A 15,882-nucleotide genomic window follows, 5' to 3' on the forward strand; every position below is an offset into this window, starting at 1 on the left:
TTGTTGTTGTTGTTGTTATTATTATTATTATTATTATTATTATTATTATTATTATTGTTTATCATATTTTATTGTCATTACCAATGCCATAAACAGTCATTGATGTATATGCTGTTTCCGTATGAAACCTTGTACTAACTGTTTTATTAATACTTTACTACTTTTTCTGCTACTTTATTTCTACTACTTTATAACTTTTTCTATTTCTGCAATTACTTTGTCCATTAACCCTTTAACACCGAAGGGGTATAATAAAAATCTTCTCCCGTATGCTGAGGGGGTCTCAGAGTACAGCGCGCTTAGTTTTCAAGATTAAGCATTCATTTTGGGCTCCTTTTTTTGTCATTGCCTGAAGTTTAGTATGCAACCATCAGAAATTAAAAAAATATCATCATATATAAATAATGCGATATATGATAGCGCGAAAACAAAATTTCATATATAATTGTATTTAAATCGCGCTGTGAGCAAAATGGTTAAAGCTAACGAGTAAATTTTTTTTCGTTGTATTGTACACTAAATTGCGATCATTTTGTTATATAACATATTGTAAAACTATCAAAGCAACACAGAGAAAATATTATCACAAAATGATGCATGAATTCGTAACGTGCGGACATAAAAAAGTTTTTTTCAAAAATTCACCATAAATCTAAATATTGTTCTAGAGACTTCCAATTTGTTTCAAAATGAAGATAAATGATTGAATATTACTATACTGTAAGCGTTTTAGCTTACAATTGCAGGTTTTGACCATTTCGGACGAGTTAAAGTTGACCAAATATCAAATTTTGTTTATATTTTTTTTTTTATATGCAAATATTTCAAAAGTGAGAAAAGCTACAACCTTCAATTATTTTTGTTGTATTCTACATAAAATTGCACACATTTTCATATATAAAACTCTCTGAAACGCCTAATATGAAAGGGAGGAAATATTACGAGAATGCGACGTACGCATTTCAGAGATTTGCCGGGGAGAATCTGCGCGCAGAGGGAAGGAAAGTTTTTTTTTTAAATTCACCATAAATCTAAATATTGTGCTAGAGACTTCAAATTTATTTCAAGATGAAGATAAATGACTGAATATTACTAGACTGTAAAAGTTTTAGCTTACAATTGCGTTTTTCGACCATTTCGGCAGAGTCAAAGTTGACCGAACGTGGGTTTTTTCTATTTATTGTGATTTATATGCAAATATTTCAAAAATGAGAAAAGCTACAACCTTCAATTATTTTTGTTGTATTCTACATGAAATTGTGCACATTTCCATATATAAAACTTTATGTAACGGCTAATTTAAAATGGTGCAAATATTACAACATTCGGACGAAAAATTTTCTGATTTTTTTCGGAAGAGTTACCGTGCGGACGTAAGGAAAAAGTTTTTTCATAAATTCACCATAAATCAAAATATTGTGCTAGAGACTTCCAATTTGTTGCAAAATGAAGGTAAATAATTGAATATTACTAAAATATAAGAGTTTTAGCTTACAATTGTGTTTTTCGACCATTTTCGGTAGAGTCAAAGTTGACCGAAGGTTGAAATTTTGGCACTTATCGTTATTTATATGAAAATATTTCAAAGTTGATAAAAGCTACAATCATCAGTACTTTTTGTTGTATTCTACATGAAATTGTGCACATTTTCATATATAATACTCTGTGTAATGACTAATTTAAAATGGTGCAAAAATTATGTCAGTGACGAAATAATTTCCGAGATGTGTCACTGATATTTTTTAGTGCGATAAGAAAGAAATTCGCGCTTGCACGCCTGCGTAACGATTGTAAACAAAACAACGCCTTGATCCATGAGCTCCCAGCATCCCCCAAGGCGCGTGATTCAAAAGTTTTCGCTTGGTAGGCCTATAAGTATTTTTCCGCAAATTTTTTTTTTTTAATTTTATCGACGTTCCATACATCCAATCGGCACCCGACAGACAATTTATGTCGACGTTGAATACGTCCAATCGGCGTTAAAGGGTTAAATACTGTTCCTCTTTTTTTCCAGTTTCTTTATATATATATGTGTAATTTTTTTTTCCTAATGTGATATATATATACGTATATATAATATCTATAATATCTTAGCTTAGTTTAACCAGACCACTAAGCTGATTAACAGCTCTCCTAGGGCTGGCCCAAAGGATTAGGTATTTTTATGTGGCTATGAACCAATTGGTCACCTAGCAACGGGACCTACAGCTTGTGGGATCCGAACCACATTATATCAAGAAATTAATTTCTATCACCAGAAATAAATTCCTCTGATTCCGCGTTGGCCGAGCCGAGAATCGAACTTCAGACCACTGGATTGGTAGCCAAGCGCAAAAACCACTTATCCAATGAGGAACTATTGCCAGTGTGGTAAAAGATATATGTATACTGATATATACACAATGTTTTCACATAAGAATATATAGGAAAAATATGAATATCATAAAATTTAGTGGGAGCAAGTGATGATTGATATACCCTCGGTCGACAGGTGGTCTCATGTGGTATGCAAGTGTTATTGGCAGTGCAACAGGCCGGTGGCGAAGGGTTTAAAACGGCATTGTCATTAAACATGTTGGAGAGACAGATTACAGCTTCTTTGTTGGGATGAAAATTCTCCCCAAAATTTTTTACGTCATTCCACTTTGCACACGTCCTTAATCCCTGAAGTAGACACATTATGTATGCCCATTCTTTTTCCGTTTTTTTTTAAAACTGCCTCTGCTGGCCTTAAATTGACTAACAGCAGCGCTTCGCTTATTGTAGGCATTTTCTCACTGAGATCGTCATGCAGCTTCCTCCAACACTTTGCTATAAGTTCTTTCTTTGGCCCCATGATTGCTTATTTAGCAGTTGCACTTGAATAAGAAAAGCACAAAAATCACAAACACAAAGGCAGAATGGGTCATGAAAGAAGATGAGATGCTTTGTTTGGGCATTCTAGACTGGGCCCCGAATGGAGTGTTTCCGAGTGTATGAAAACTGAGGAAACGTACAATAACAAAGACAAAATTTAGTTTAAAAAAGTCAATGAAAACGTAAACGTACGAAGAGAGAGGCATACAAAATGCAAGGTTTGACTTTACATGAAAACCCTTAGCTTTAAGCATGCTGTTACACTCTGATTCTGCATTTTCATACTAATTAGGGAATCTCTCATCTTTTCACCAGATTCTCTTCCTATTTTAGAATATTTTATTTTACTGAATTTTCCATTGGCGTCTCTTTTAGGTACACTTCATCTAGTTTGGATAGTATTATCTTTGAACCCTCTTTATCATTAAGTTCATCTTTATCTACTATTCCTTCTGTTACTTCTAAGACTTTTCCTTTTAAGCTCATTCTTATCTCTGTCCCCTGATATGTCACTTATCCACACACAACAAGCAATCTACAACTTGTCCTTTCCATCCTTATACTACTTGCCCTGTATCCTGCTAAATTTCGGGCAAGCTTAAGACCATTAAAACAACACAACCTAACTTACAATCCACAAACAATAGCCTAACACAGAGAGCTTTCTCATCTAAGCACACAACAACATGCTTGGCTGGTTCATCCCTGTTTTGTCTACATCTTTCGGTCTCCCGTGGCAGCCTTCTTGTGGCCTATAGCATCACATCACAAACGGTTTCACTTCAAAGAATGTTTTGTTATAAAACATCTTATAAAATTAAACATTTGTTGCCTATACATTTCATAAATGAATAACGCCCACATTTCACCAAAGCAGAAAAATATCCATAAAATAATAGTACTACTGACTGAACTTGAAAACTGATGTATGATCAAAATCCTGCTTTTCATCTCTGATATCGCTGAAGCGTAGGGTGGGTACTAATATCAATTAATGAATATTTCTTCGGCAGAGAGCCAGGACTACAGTGAAGAGATGTTTTCCCCACATGTAAACTTCTCTTCACTGTGGGTGGAGCCTCATGACGTCATAGGTTAATGTCACTATTGTTTTCAAAACCCTTACCTGTGATTTTGATGGCTCTGGCATAGGAAACTCACTTTTACTCTGATAAGTACTAGAACTCTTGAACTTGGGTACAAAATAATAATTGCAAAAATTAGGTAGCTTATAAAATATATACACTTGCCAACTGTCACCTTTATCTGATGCTTTGATAAAAAAAGTTATTGCCAAAAAATCACCATTCCATCAGCTCTGAATCCCTTGGTAGTTCCCTGGTAATATCATGGATAATTTTAATCACGTATTCTCATTTATACAAATATTTGACCCATGTGTAAATGTGGGCCTTGTCAGAGATTTGGAAACACAAGTCTAGAGTGGCAAGCTACCATTTAATTAAATGCATTTTATGTAGAATAATTAAAAATTTTCCTTCTTTTGGTGTTGCAGCTTTTCTTCCCAGGGCAATGCAGCTTCATTTGGAAGTCTAGCTCAACAGACCTCTGACCAGCAGCAGCAGCAACAACAGCAACAGCAGCAGCAACAACAGCAACAACAACAGCAGCAACAACAACAACAACAACAACAGTCTTTTGGAGCAACAGGAAGCATGTTTGGCGGGTATGTTTTCATTTTACTTCCTGTGTATTCTTCTTTTCTGTTTGTATGTTGTTTTTTACTGATTTGTTTTCATGTGTGTGAAGTTTGACATTTTAGATTTTCATAACATTTTTTTGTAGTCACATGCAGGAAGAGTTAAACACAAGTTTGCTTTTAGAAGTAATGTGGAGGAAACCCTTTGGTCATTTGTATAGGAGTCAATAATTTGAATTCTGTGGTCTGGTTAAACTACTTAATAAATAACTAAATTTTGTCCTTTATGTACTGCATCATATCATGCAAAATGATATTATATATGTGCAATAATTCCATTGCAGTATTTAAAGGAAAGTTTTATTTTTCAGAGGAAGCAGCTTTTCAACTTGGCGATGAAGTATGCTGTGACCATTTGTTTTATTCTGTAGGAATTGTTATGTATTTTTACACTGAAATCTTATTTGGGTATCGGTTTCAAACAGGTATAGTAGTTTATTGAAAATTCTTGTTGTATTAAAGCATTATTATTTTATTCAGGTGTACACTACCCCTGATTGGTTGTCATATTAAGGTGTATGATGTTTTAAAATTGGATATTTGAGTTATTAAATTTTGTTGAACAATTAGGCTTGATATTTATTGTTTTCAGATAATTACTTCTCTATGCATAAATTGCCTAATAGAGATGCAAACCAAAGGATTATTGATGTAAAAAAAAACATCTTCAAAAATGTATTTTAGTTTATCAAGCATCATTTTGTCATCCTGTTGCTGATTAACAGATAAGTAGTACAGTGTATTGTAAACTCTAATACAAAATAAAGAGTAAAGTTTTTGCAGTTGTTTCCAACCTTCAGTGGAAAGTGATCTTGTGGTGAAAGGTAGAATGTTTACGAAAATAAACTTGTTCATACATCCTTCTTAGTACTAATTTAGCCCATTTTATGGTCGCAAAATCTCCCAGCCATTTGGGCCTTTAAAAAGAACATTTTAAAAACTAAAATCATCAGGTAGGAACATTCCACTGTCTCAAGCAGGTAATAATATCATTCATAAAGAATTTGCTAAACCATAAGTCATAGAAAGTAACGAGTTAAAAGTAAAAAGCAGGTAGTCTTGGTATTCCAAATTAAAATCTCTCATTTTATCTTAGACTAGTTTGAAATTTATAATTATTATTTGCATTGTCAATATTTGAGAAGGATTTATCAGTGCTTGAAGCTTGGGAATCCATTGAACTAACGTTAGATAATATATATCGTATTCTGTGATTATAGATCATTAATATATATATATATATATATATATATATATATATATATATATATATATATATATATATATATATATATATATATATATATATATATATATATATGTGTGTGTGTGTGTGTGTGTGTGTATAGTATATAATGTGTGTATTTTTATATCTATCTTGTAAACGATAAGAAAGAGAGAAGTCCCAACCACTGAGCTGCCTCCTGTAGTTGAAGTACTTCACAAACTTTCGGTGTCGACAACTTTCAGGGCATTGTCATGCTGTAACCTTATTACTGCTCAGTCATCGGTAGTATCCCTCTTTGAGAAGGAATCAGAAGATTGTAAGTCTGGGAACAACCAAACAAAATAGAGAATTCCAAAGTTTTGAGTAGAAGGAAAGACTGCCACCAGACCCAAACAGTGACTTGATTTCCTTCAAGGAAATGATGAATCACTGAATTTCGAAATGGACTTCTTGTATGTGAGGAAAAACCTCTTAAAAAGTTTGGCGTCTTTTCCTTCATCAAAATTTATTTACCCGAATGCCATTATGATGCAAAATCTTTTGTAATCAACAAAAGAAATCAGAAGGAGCTGTTTTATACACTGCAGCAGTGGCTGTTTGTTTTTCTGGAGCCTGTAACTCCTTGTAGGCGAAACAACATAACTTGAAGCAATGTATAAAAAGACAAGTAGCACAATTGGAAAACTGAAGTATTACATATATCACAGAACTGATTGACATTTATTGATACCCGAAATGTTACCCACTTTTGTTTTCCCTTTGTTTATGTATCTGGCCATTACCTGCTGGCCTCTTTCTTTTTACCATGTATATAAGTATTTATAAAAGCCATAAAGACTTCCTTAACTTCTCATTTTCATTACACTTCTGGGATATGTTTGTCTCTAAATCCTACAAAGACCCTGGTAAAAGTTCCTTATATATACTATAATATATATATGATAATATAATCCAATTATAATATACTATATAATATATTATACATATTATATATATATATATTTAGATATATTTATATTACTAGTTATATTTATATTTATATTATATTTAAGATTTAATATAATATTTATTAATATTTACATTTATTTACAATTTTTAGATTTTTATATTTTTATATTTTTATATTTTTTATATTTTTTATTTTTATATTTTTATATTTTTATATTTATTTTATTATAGTATATGTATATGTATATGTATATATATAGCTTATAGTATATATATATATAATATATTATATATCAGATAGAATATATATATTATCTGATATAGATATTAGGTATATATCTATATGATATATTATATATGGTATATGATAGATATATGTATATATCTATGTATATATAGTGTATATATATATATATTATATATGTGTATATATATGTGTATATAATATATGTGTATATATGTGTGTGTATATAATATATATATATATATATATATATATATATATATATATGATATATATATATGTGATATTATATATATATATATATATATATATATATATATATATATATATATATATATGACTGGTTAAAATAAAAATGTTCTGTTACAAGAGAATTCCATCTATTAAAAGGAGCCCATAAAAATGCCAAAATATAGAGAGAAAATGCTATATTTGGGAGACTGCTGTCTCCCTCTTCAGGTAGATGAATCCCCCTATTCGGATCATTTCCCATTGGCACTTAACAAAAAAATAAAGTTAGTTGAATTATGTGTATCTAATAACGTATTTTCATTCAGGGAATCATTCTAAAAGCAAAAATTTGGGTATAGTATGGGTAGTCCTTTAAGTCCTGTTTTAGCCAATCTGTACATGTAATACTTTGAAACTACAGTAATAAATGCAATAAAACCCAAAAAACATGCTGTGTATGAGATATGTAGATGATATGCTAACATTTTGGGATAATAAATGGGGCAATTTTAATGAATTTCTTTCAAAATTAAACTCATTAGTGCCCAGCATCAAATTTTAAGTTGAATGGGAAACAAGACAACAAAATTCCTTTTATTGATGTTATAATAATCAGACACACGACAGAATACAAATTTACCATAAACAGAAAACCTGCGTTCTCACTTTCATACTTTCACTACTTTAGCTATCACGACATTCCTATCAAGATAGGCGGAGCCAGCAACCTATTCTTAAGAGCCTTGGAAATTTGTTCCCCAGATTTCCTGGGAAAAGAATTTTAACTAATTCGTAAGCAGCTTTTGTCTTTAAGGTATCCTGACCATATAACTGAGAAGGCAATTCACAAAGCAAACTTAATTTTCTACCGACCCCCTAAAGACAAGACCAGAGAGACACCCAACAATAAAATAAAAATTCCACACCTGGACAGGATTAAGACGGTGACCCAAACTCGGAAAATCTAACCCTTTTGCATTTACTTACCCAAACACCTTGCCATATCCCTGATTAACGTCCAACAAAAGACATCCCCTAAAGACAAGACCAGAGAGACACCCAACAATAAAATAAAAATTCCACACCTGGACAGGATTAAGACGGTGACCCAAACTCGGAAAATCTAACCCTTTTGCATTTACTTACCCAAACACCTTGCCATATCCCTGATTAACGTCCAACAAAAGACATCCCCAAGGACACAGGTGTTTACGAAATCCCATGCCTGGACTGTGACCAATCTTACATCAGATTTACTGGAAAATCACTCCCCCAGAGATTAATACAACACAAATGGTCAGTTAGATATGGACAACAGAACACAGCTATTTTCAGCCATAAATGTACATAACCACAGAATAAACTGGAATTTGTCACACATAATTTATAGCAGCAACTGCCGGTACAAGAGTCAAATGATGGAATCAGCCTTGATTAAGCAGAGACAGGTAATGAACATCTCGAAGGGCGCATGGGATTCAGATGTCATTGACAAAGTTTTCATTCAATCAACGCTTAAGAGGATTAAAGGAAGATTATCTGTAGGAGTGACTTAAATTGGTTTACCTGTGGATGGATCTCTTGGTATAAATACCACCTTTTCTGTAACTTTTCTCATTCATCTACCTGAAGAGGGAGACGGCAGTCTCTGAAATATAGTATTTTCACTATATTTTGGAATATATACATATATATATACTATATATATATATATATATATATATATATATATATATATATATATAGATACTATATAGTATATATATATATATATATATATATATATATATATATAATATGTGTATATATATATCATATATATATATATATATATATATATATATATATATATATATATATAGATATATTTAATATATATATATATATATATATATATATATATAGATATATATATATATATGTATATATATATATATATATGTATATATATATATATGTATATCTATATATATATATATATATATATATATATATAATATATACATATATATATATATATATACATATATATATATATATATATATATATATATATATATATATATATATATATATATATATATATATATATATAGATATATATAATATATATATATATATATGTGTGTGTGTATATATATATATATATATATATATATATATATATATATATATATATATATATATATATATATATATATATATATAGTATATATATATATATATATATTATATATATATATATATATATATATAGATATGTAGATAGATATATATAGATATAATATCTCAAAAACTCATAATAACCTAATAAAAAAATTCTGAAGTAATAAGTCCACACTTATGTAAGCTGTGTATTAAAACAATTTTATAAGATGGGAGCTTTCTTCTACTTGAACAGTACTGGTTTTTCCTTTTAAAAATACATAAAGTCACGAAGGCCAGAAAAGACGCTAGAACAGTCTCCAAGGGAGATAACGACAAAAACTCTAAATCATGTTATTCCCTCATCCATCTGTTGTCTGGCCAAAAGAAGAGCCGATTCCCCGGCTCTTCTTTTGGCCAGACAAACAAACAATCGCAAGACCTCTCTCTCTCTCTCTCTTGCCAATCTGCTCATCTCTCTCTTCAACTTTCCTGCAGTCTGCCCCATCTTTCAGAATTTGAAATGCTGGCGCCAGCTCTCAAAAGCCGAGAAGTAATCCAGAAGCCTCCAGAGGGCACACGAAGTTAATAAAAGAGGTCACCGAGAGGATCCTTCTCTCAGATGCTCCACACACCCAGTCAAGTCCGCTGCTCCTTATCTGCTGAGCTGCCCTTGTCCTTAATGTTTCCACATGGCTTCAAGCTAGACCCTACATGACAGGATTTGAGTGCATCTCCCTTTATTCATTGACACCCTTTAAGAAGTGGAGACCAGCTATCAAAGACGGTAAAATAGGGGATAGTGTGGCAGTCACCTTTACCCCTCTTACTGTATTTTTCATCTGTGTCCATGCAAATGTTCATAGATATCCTTTGTCATCCCCCAACTGCCGTGCTCCCCTGTTCTATGAAGCTGATCTAATTTAAGCGTTGTGGTTCCCTTCCATGTAATTTACTTAGTGCTCATCGCTTGAATGACCTCCCAGTATTAGCAGTCACTAGGAGAAATTACTAGGGGAGGTAACATTCCCTTTCATCCCATAATCTTGTGTGCTTTTAACTACAGAATCTCTAAATGGTTAGCCGAGCTACTATCCCCCTTTTTAGAACTTTTCCCCCAGTCATATAAAACATACAGAAGACTAGCAACAAGTTTAGGTCTGCAAATATCCCCGTACATTACATAAAACTTCTCAACCTAGACATAGATACCCTTTTCATGAAAGTACGTACCCATAAAAGATGAATTAACGTTCATCAAAAATAAACTTGAGTCATTTGCTGACAACTTCTCCATAGAACTGAATAAAATAATACAACTTGTAGAGCTCTGCATCACTAATAACGTCTTTTCCTTTGGGGATAACTTTTACCATAAAAAATTTGGTTGCAGTATGGGGAGCCCATTGAGTCTTGTGTTATCAAACTTATATATGGAGTAGTTTGAAACAGTAATTATAAACCCTATCAAACCTTCAGGTATGATTTGGCTTCGTTATGTAGACGACATCTTAACACTCTGGAAAAGCGAGTGGGGCTATTTTTTATGTCTTTCTACAAAATTGAAATTCCTTGGTCCCAAGCATAAAATTTAAAGTACAATGGGAAAACAATAACCAAATCCCCTTTTAGATGTCTTAATCATCAGAACTAATAACAATACAAATTCACTTTCTTCAAGAAAGCAACATTCTCACTTTCATACATACATTTTTACAGCTATCATGACATTTAGTTAAACTCTGCAAAGCAAGTAACTTATTTCTTAGAGCCCTGGGAATTTGCACCCCAGACTTTCTTAACAAATCAACTTATTTTGTTAAAATACCCCAAACACAATAGAAAAAAACATACATAAAGCAAAGAGCATTTTTTACAAACCCACAGAAAAGAAAGAAAAGAAAAAATACACAAACAAAATCATAATCCCTCATGTGGATAATATACGAGAGATCACACAAGTCTTAGGCCAACCCAACCCTTTCATCTTCACTTATCTGAATACTTTGGGGAAATCCTTAATTAACATTCAGCAGAAACCAGTTTCCAAAGACCTAGGGGTTTATGAGATCCTCTGTAGGGATTGTGATAAGTCATAATATGGTTTTACTGGAAAATCTTTCTCAAAGATTAACTCAACATAAATAATCAGTTAGCTATGGCCAACATAGTTTGGCAATTTTCCATCATATAGATAACAAGAACCATACCATCGATTGGAACACATCCCGACTTTTATACAAAAGCAGCGGTTGATACAAATGTCAGATGGTAGAATCTTCACTGATAAAACAACAAACTAGTAGGATCAACCTTTTCAATGGAGCCTGGGACTCTGACCATATAGAAAATGTCATCTTTAAGGCAACGATGAAGCAGAACCAACTGCAGCTTAGCGGTGACCCCAGGCATCACCAAAGGACATCTCTCCCTCTATATATTTTGCAAATGAAACTCCTGTCATCCACTGATGAGGATGGAAGTTAGATTTCAATCCCGTCTGTCCATACCTAATGTCCCTAAATTGCTCATGTATGCCTCCATTCCTTTTGTACATTCGAAGAAATTCAAACAATCACTGCAAAATTCAATTCGCAGTACATTTCCAGCTCTAGATATCAGATTATGTTCGGAAAACCCTAAGACAGCTGGGTCATTATTTCACCATAAGGATGGGCTTCCGGCCTTGATGTGGTCTCTAGTGGTTTATTGTTTCACTTGCCCAAAATGTACAGTTGGGAAATATTTCGGAGCCACTAACAGATTGCTCAAAGTCAGAGCTGATTCTCATCTTGGAGTTAGTCACCGAACTGGATGTCAATTAAAAACTAAAGAATTTTCTAATATAAGAGATCACGGTAAGAAATGCAAGACAGCATTCTCTTATGAAGATTTTAATGTTATCGCCCAAGCACCCATGCAATGACACTCTTTCCATCCCGGAATCTTGAACCATAAAGCAGCTTGTTCCTTCCATAAACAACCAGCCCTCTTCCACTATCTTCTTTAGCTTGTTTTTGTTCGTTTTAAATAAAAGTTCGTGTTTTTAGACTTTGTGAGATTTTTTTAACCGAGTCCATTTTTAATTCTTATTCTTTGTAATCTTACACCCTTCAAGATGAGACTTGTGGACTCGAAAATTTGGCCAATAAATCAATACGATGCTATGATGGCTGTTTGCATTTTTATTCCTGCTATACACACACACACACACACACACACACACACACACACACATATATATATATATAATATATATATATATATATATATATATTATATATATATATATATACACACACAATCATGTATTAGAGAGATAAAACTTCCCTTGCAGTGGAATAAATTCATTTCTTTCAATAGCTACTATAATGGCTCTGGTTTAAAATTCCCTTGTGTTTTGCATCTATAAATAGCAAAACAAGAACATGGCCTCTGGGCACATATTACACTTGACTCACAAAACCCGACCGTGGCTCGCAAAGGTCAAGGTTAGGAGCGAATAACATACGATTATCCTTCGCCCGCGTGACGTCTGGCAGTTTGTAGCAATGTCTTGGCGCAGAAGATGCTAGCTCTAGTTCACAATACACAGCCTCCATCCTCAATCCCTCCACTCGCCAAGTGACACAAGAGGTTAGTGTCCTATTGCAATGAAAGGGGTCCGATTTGACTTGTCAGGCTAATTGAAATTTAAAGATATTATCTTTAGGCGTAAGAGGTTTTATTCTGTTCACCAAACTGTAAGCAGTGTAATAAAAAAAAGTCAATTGAATATGAAACTAATACCGGTAGGAAGACAATTATTTTGAGAAGCAAAGATAATGAATAAATATGATATATAAGTGAAAGCATCAGTAAATAAAAATCAGACAAATTAATAATAGAGGCTTCAGAAGTTGTTTACTTTAAATTGCAGATTCTGATATTTCACGCTTTCGGTGTTCCATTTATTTAGAATATGGCCGCTATTCGGATTTCCTATCAAGAAGTTGAATTCTACAAAATTAGAAGACAGTCGTGCTTAATGTGTGTGTAATATTATGTTTCAAATAACCTGGTATATTTCTAGCTTGCTTTTATGTATATATAAAAAAGCTGGTCATACATTTACCTCTAAAGAAACATAGAAGCCCCATTTACTTGTAAATTTAATATTGTCGTTGTACGCATTACTTCTGCTTTCCTGTTGATTTTCCCAAAAGGCATTTTTACTCTGGGAGGCGTATAATACTCTCTCTCTCTCTCTCTCTCTCTCTCTCTCTCTCTCTCTCTCTCTCTCTCTCTCTCTCTCTCTCTCTCTCTCTCTCGTGCAACTTGCGAGTGGTATCACGTTCATGTACAAATTTTATTCACCTCATTAACAACATAAAAGCATTCTCTCTCTCTCTCTCTCTCTCTCTCTCTCTCTCTCTCTCTCTCTCTCTCTCTCTCTCTCTCTCGTAACTTGCGAAAAGTATTAATTACGTCATGCAGGAATCTTTCGTCGTGTAAACATCAACCATGACACCAACTTCGGTGTGTAGCACACGTCACGGGCCTAATGGGCCAATGGCGACGGCGTAGATAAGACGCATAACGGAAGTGTCTGTCTCAGCAACTAGTTCTGTTCGTGTTTCACAGGGATTGCTTTATGTGCAAGACGCCTTATACTCGCTGACCCAAGAATCAACAGATGCTGCGCTGCTTCACCCAAACATCTGTTTCCTCTTAGAAGAGGATTTAGGCTAGCTCCTGAAGAGGGAAGCCCTTTCATTCACATGCTTTTCGGTATGAGGTGTATAAGGAAGCCCACCCAGGGAGGCTGGGGCACCCTCCCCCTAACGTGTCCTTCTACCGGGCTACCTGTCATAGAGTGCAGACTCCTTCGAAAAGGTGTTGATCCAATCGTCCTTTATAGAAGTCAGGTGCGGATATTGATTGCAAAAGAACGAGAAAAGGGAAGTTGATATGACATTAATTATCGAAGAGTTAGTTAGTAGTACTACACATACATACATACATATATATATATATATATATATATATATATATATATATATATATATATATATATATACATGTAGTACTACTAACTCATCGATAATTAATCTAGTCAACTTCCCTTTTCTCTCTCTCTCGCAATCAATATCAGCACCTGACTTCTATAAAGGACGATTGGATTGTGAATTATTTTACTTAAGTCAGACCAGTAAAGAATTGAACACCGGATTAAAACAACACAAGTTACATTTAAGTGAGAATTAATTCCCATGAATGCACTTGATGCAAAGCCAAAAATTGTCGCGTTGTAACTAAACTATCTCAAGGAACTTGTTAGCATCTGTTTTGATTCAGTTAACCTGGGTGAACAATTTTAATGTAAGTCAAGGATTATTTTCTTTTGACCCGGTCATAAAACATATGTTCCAGAAGGAATTGAAAGATAGAATAAAGAGGAATACCAATTAAGAAGTAGATTTCGATTTTAATCTGTTGCCCGTTCTGTAACCTCCCGACCTTTTTGTATTTCCTTGTGACTTGTAGTACCTACCCTCTATTTATATATCTATAGCTGCTGTAACCATGTCTTGGTAATAACACGAAAATGCTTTGCCTCTTCAGTTTGTATATTTTCCTTTGTGGCGGTAAGTTGCTTCATATAATCATCGCGTTTTTTTTTTTATTCTTTCGTGATTTAAAACCTATATATATATATATATATATATATATATATATATATATATATATATAAAATCTACTGGTCACTATTTTACCAGATGCATATGGAATTGTAATATCCACAATGCCCTCATAACTTATCCAAAAAGAGCAAAGAATTCAAGACGTTAAGAGGGCATTGTGGCTATTACAATTGCAGATATATATGTATATATATATATATATACTATATATATATATCTATATATATATATATATATATAAAGGTGTGGAGAGGCAGCCGTATGGTAACAGTTCTGTTCAGCTAACTTTTACAGTACCAGCTGTTTATATACCAATAATAGAAATAAATAATCACCCTGGAATATACTATATATATATATATATATATATATATATATATATATATATATATATATATATATATATATATATATAGTATATTCCAGGGTGATTATTTATTTATATATTGGTATATAAACAGCTGGTACTGTAAAAGTTAGCTGAACAGAACTGTACCATACGGCTGCCTCTCCCCACCTTTTCCAGGTGTCTGTACGGGCGCCCGCCAAAGGTAACCCAGGTGAAGCAGGGAGTTACTCTTAAGAGACGCCCACCCGTCCTCGAGTCCCTAGATGTTGCAAGGATGGAACAGTACACGGATTAAGGCGGCTTAGCCGGTCCTTAGGAAGATTTGACAAAATACAAAACGTAAATATCCAGAGGGAGAGATCCTTTACGATAAATGAATCTCAGTCAGTTTGTGAGTGTGTGCGCGCTTGCGCGTCTGTATATATATTTAACTCGCGAGCAAATTATATTTAGAGCTGTGTTGGTGTAATTACGTGA

The 15,882-nt window shown here is 33.1% G+C and overlaps 1 protein-coding gene across 2 annotated transcripts in view; it reads left to right on the top strand.

Annotated features, from left to right (window-relative positions):
* The window catches only part of LOC135214474 (nuclear pore complex protein Nup214-like), a 184,345-nt gene extending 178,991 nt beyond the window's left edge, over nucleotides 1-5,354 (top strand). For both annotated transcript variants that reach the window (XM_064248820.1, XM_064248821.1), the window contains exons 20-21: nucleotides 4,373-4,543; nucleotides 4,888-5,354. In XM_064248820.1, coding sequence (XP_064104890.1) covers nucleotides 4,373-4,543; nucleotides 4,888-4,915 — 199 coding nt within the window. In that variant the 3' untranslated portion in view covers nucleotides 4,916-5,354. The remainder of the gene's footprint in view (nucleotides 1-4,372; nucleotides 4,544-4,887) is intronic.
* Nucleotides 5,355-15,882: the final 10,528 nt, after the last annotated feature.

The sequence above is a fragment of the Macrobrachium nipponense genome, chromosome 45 (genome assembly GCF_015104395.2).
Source record: "Macrobrachium nipponense isolate FS-2020 chromosome 45, ASM1510439v2, whole genome shotgun sequence".
Lineage (NCBI taxonomy): Eukaryota > Metazoa > Arthropoda > Malacostraca > Decapoda > Palaemonidae > Macrobrachium > Macrobrachium nipponense.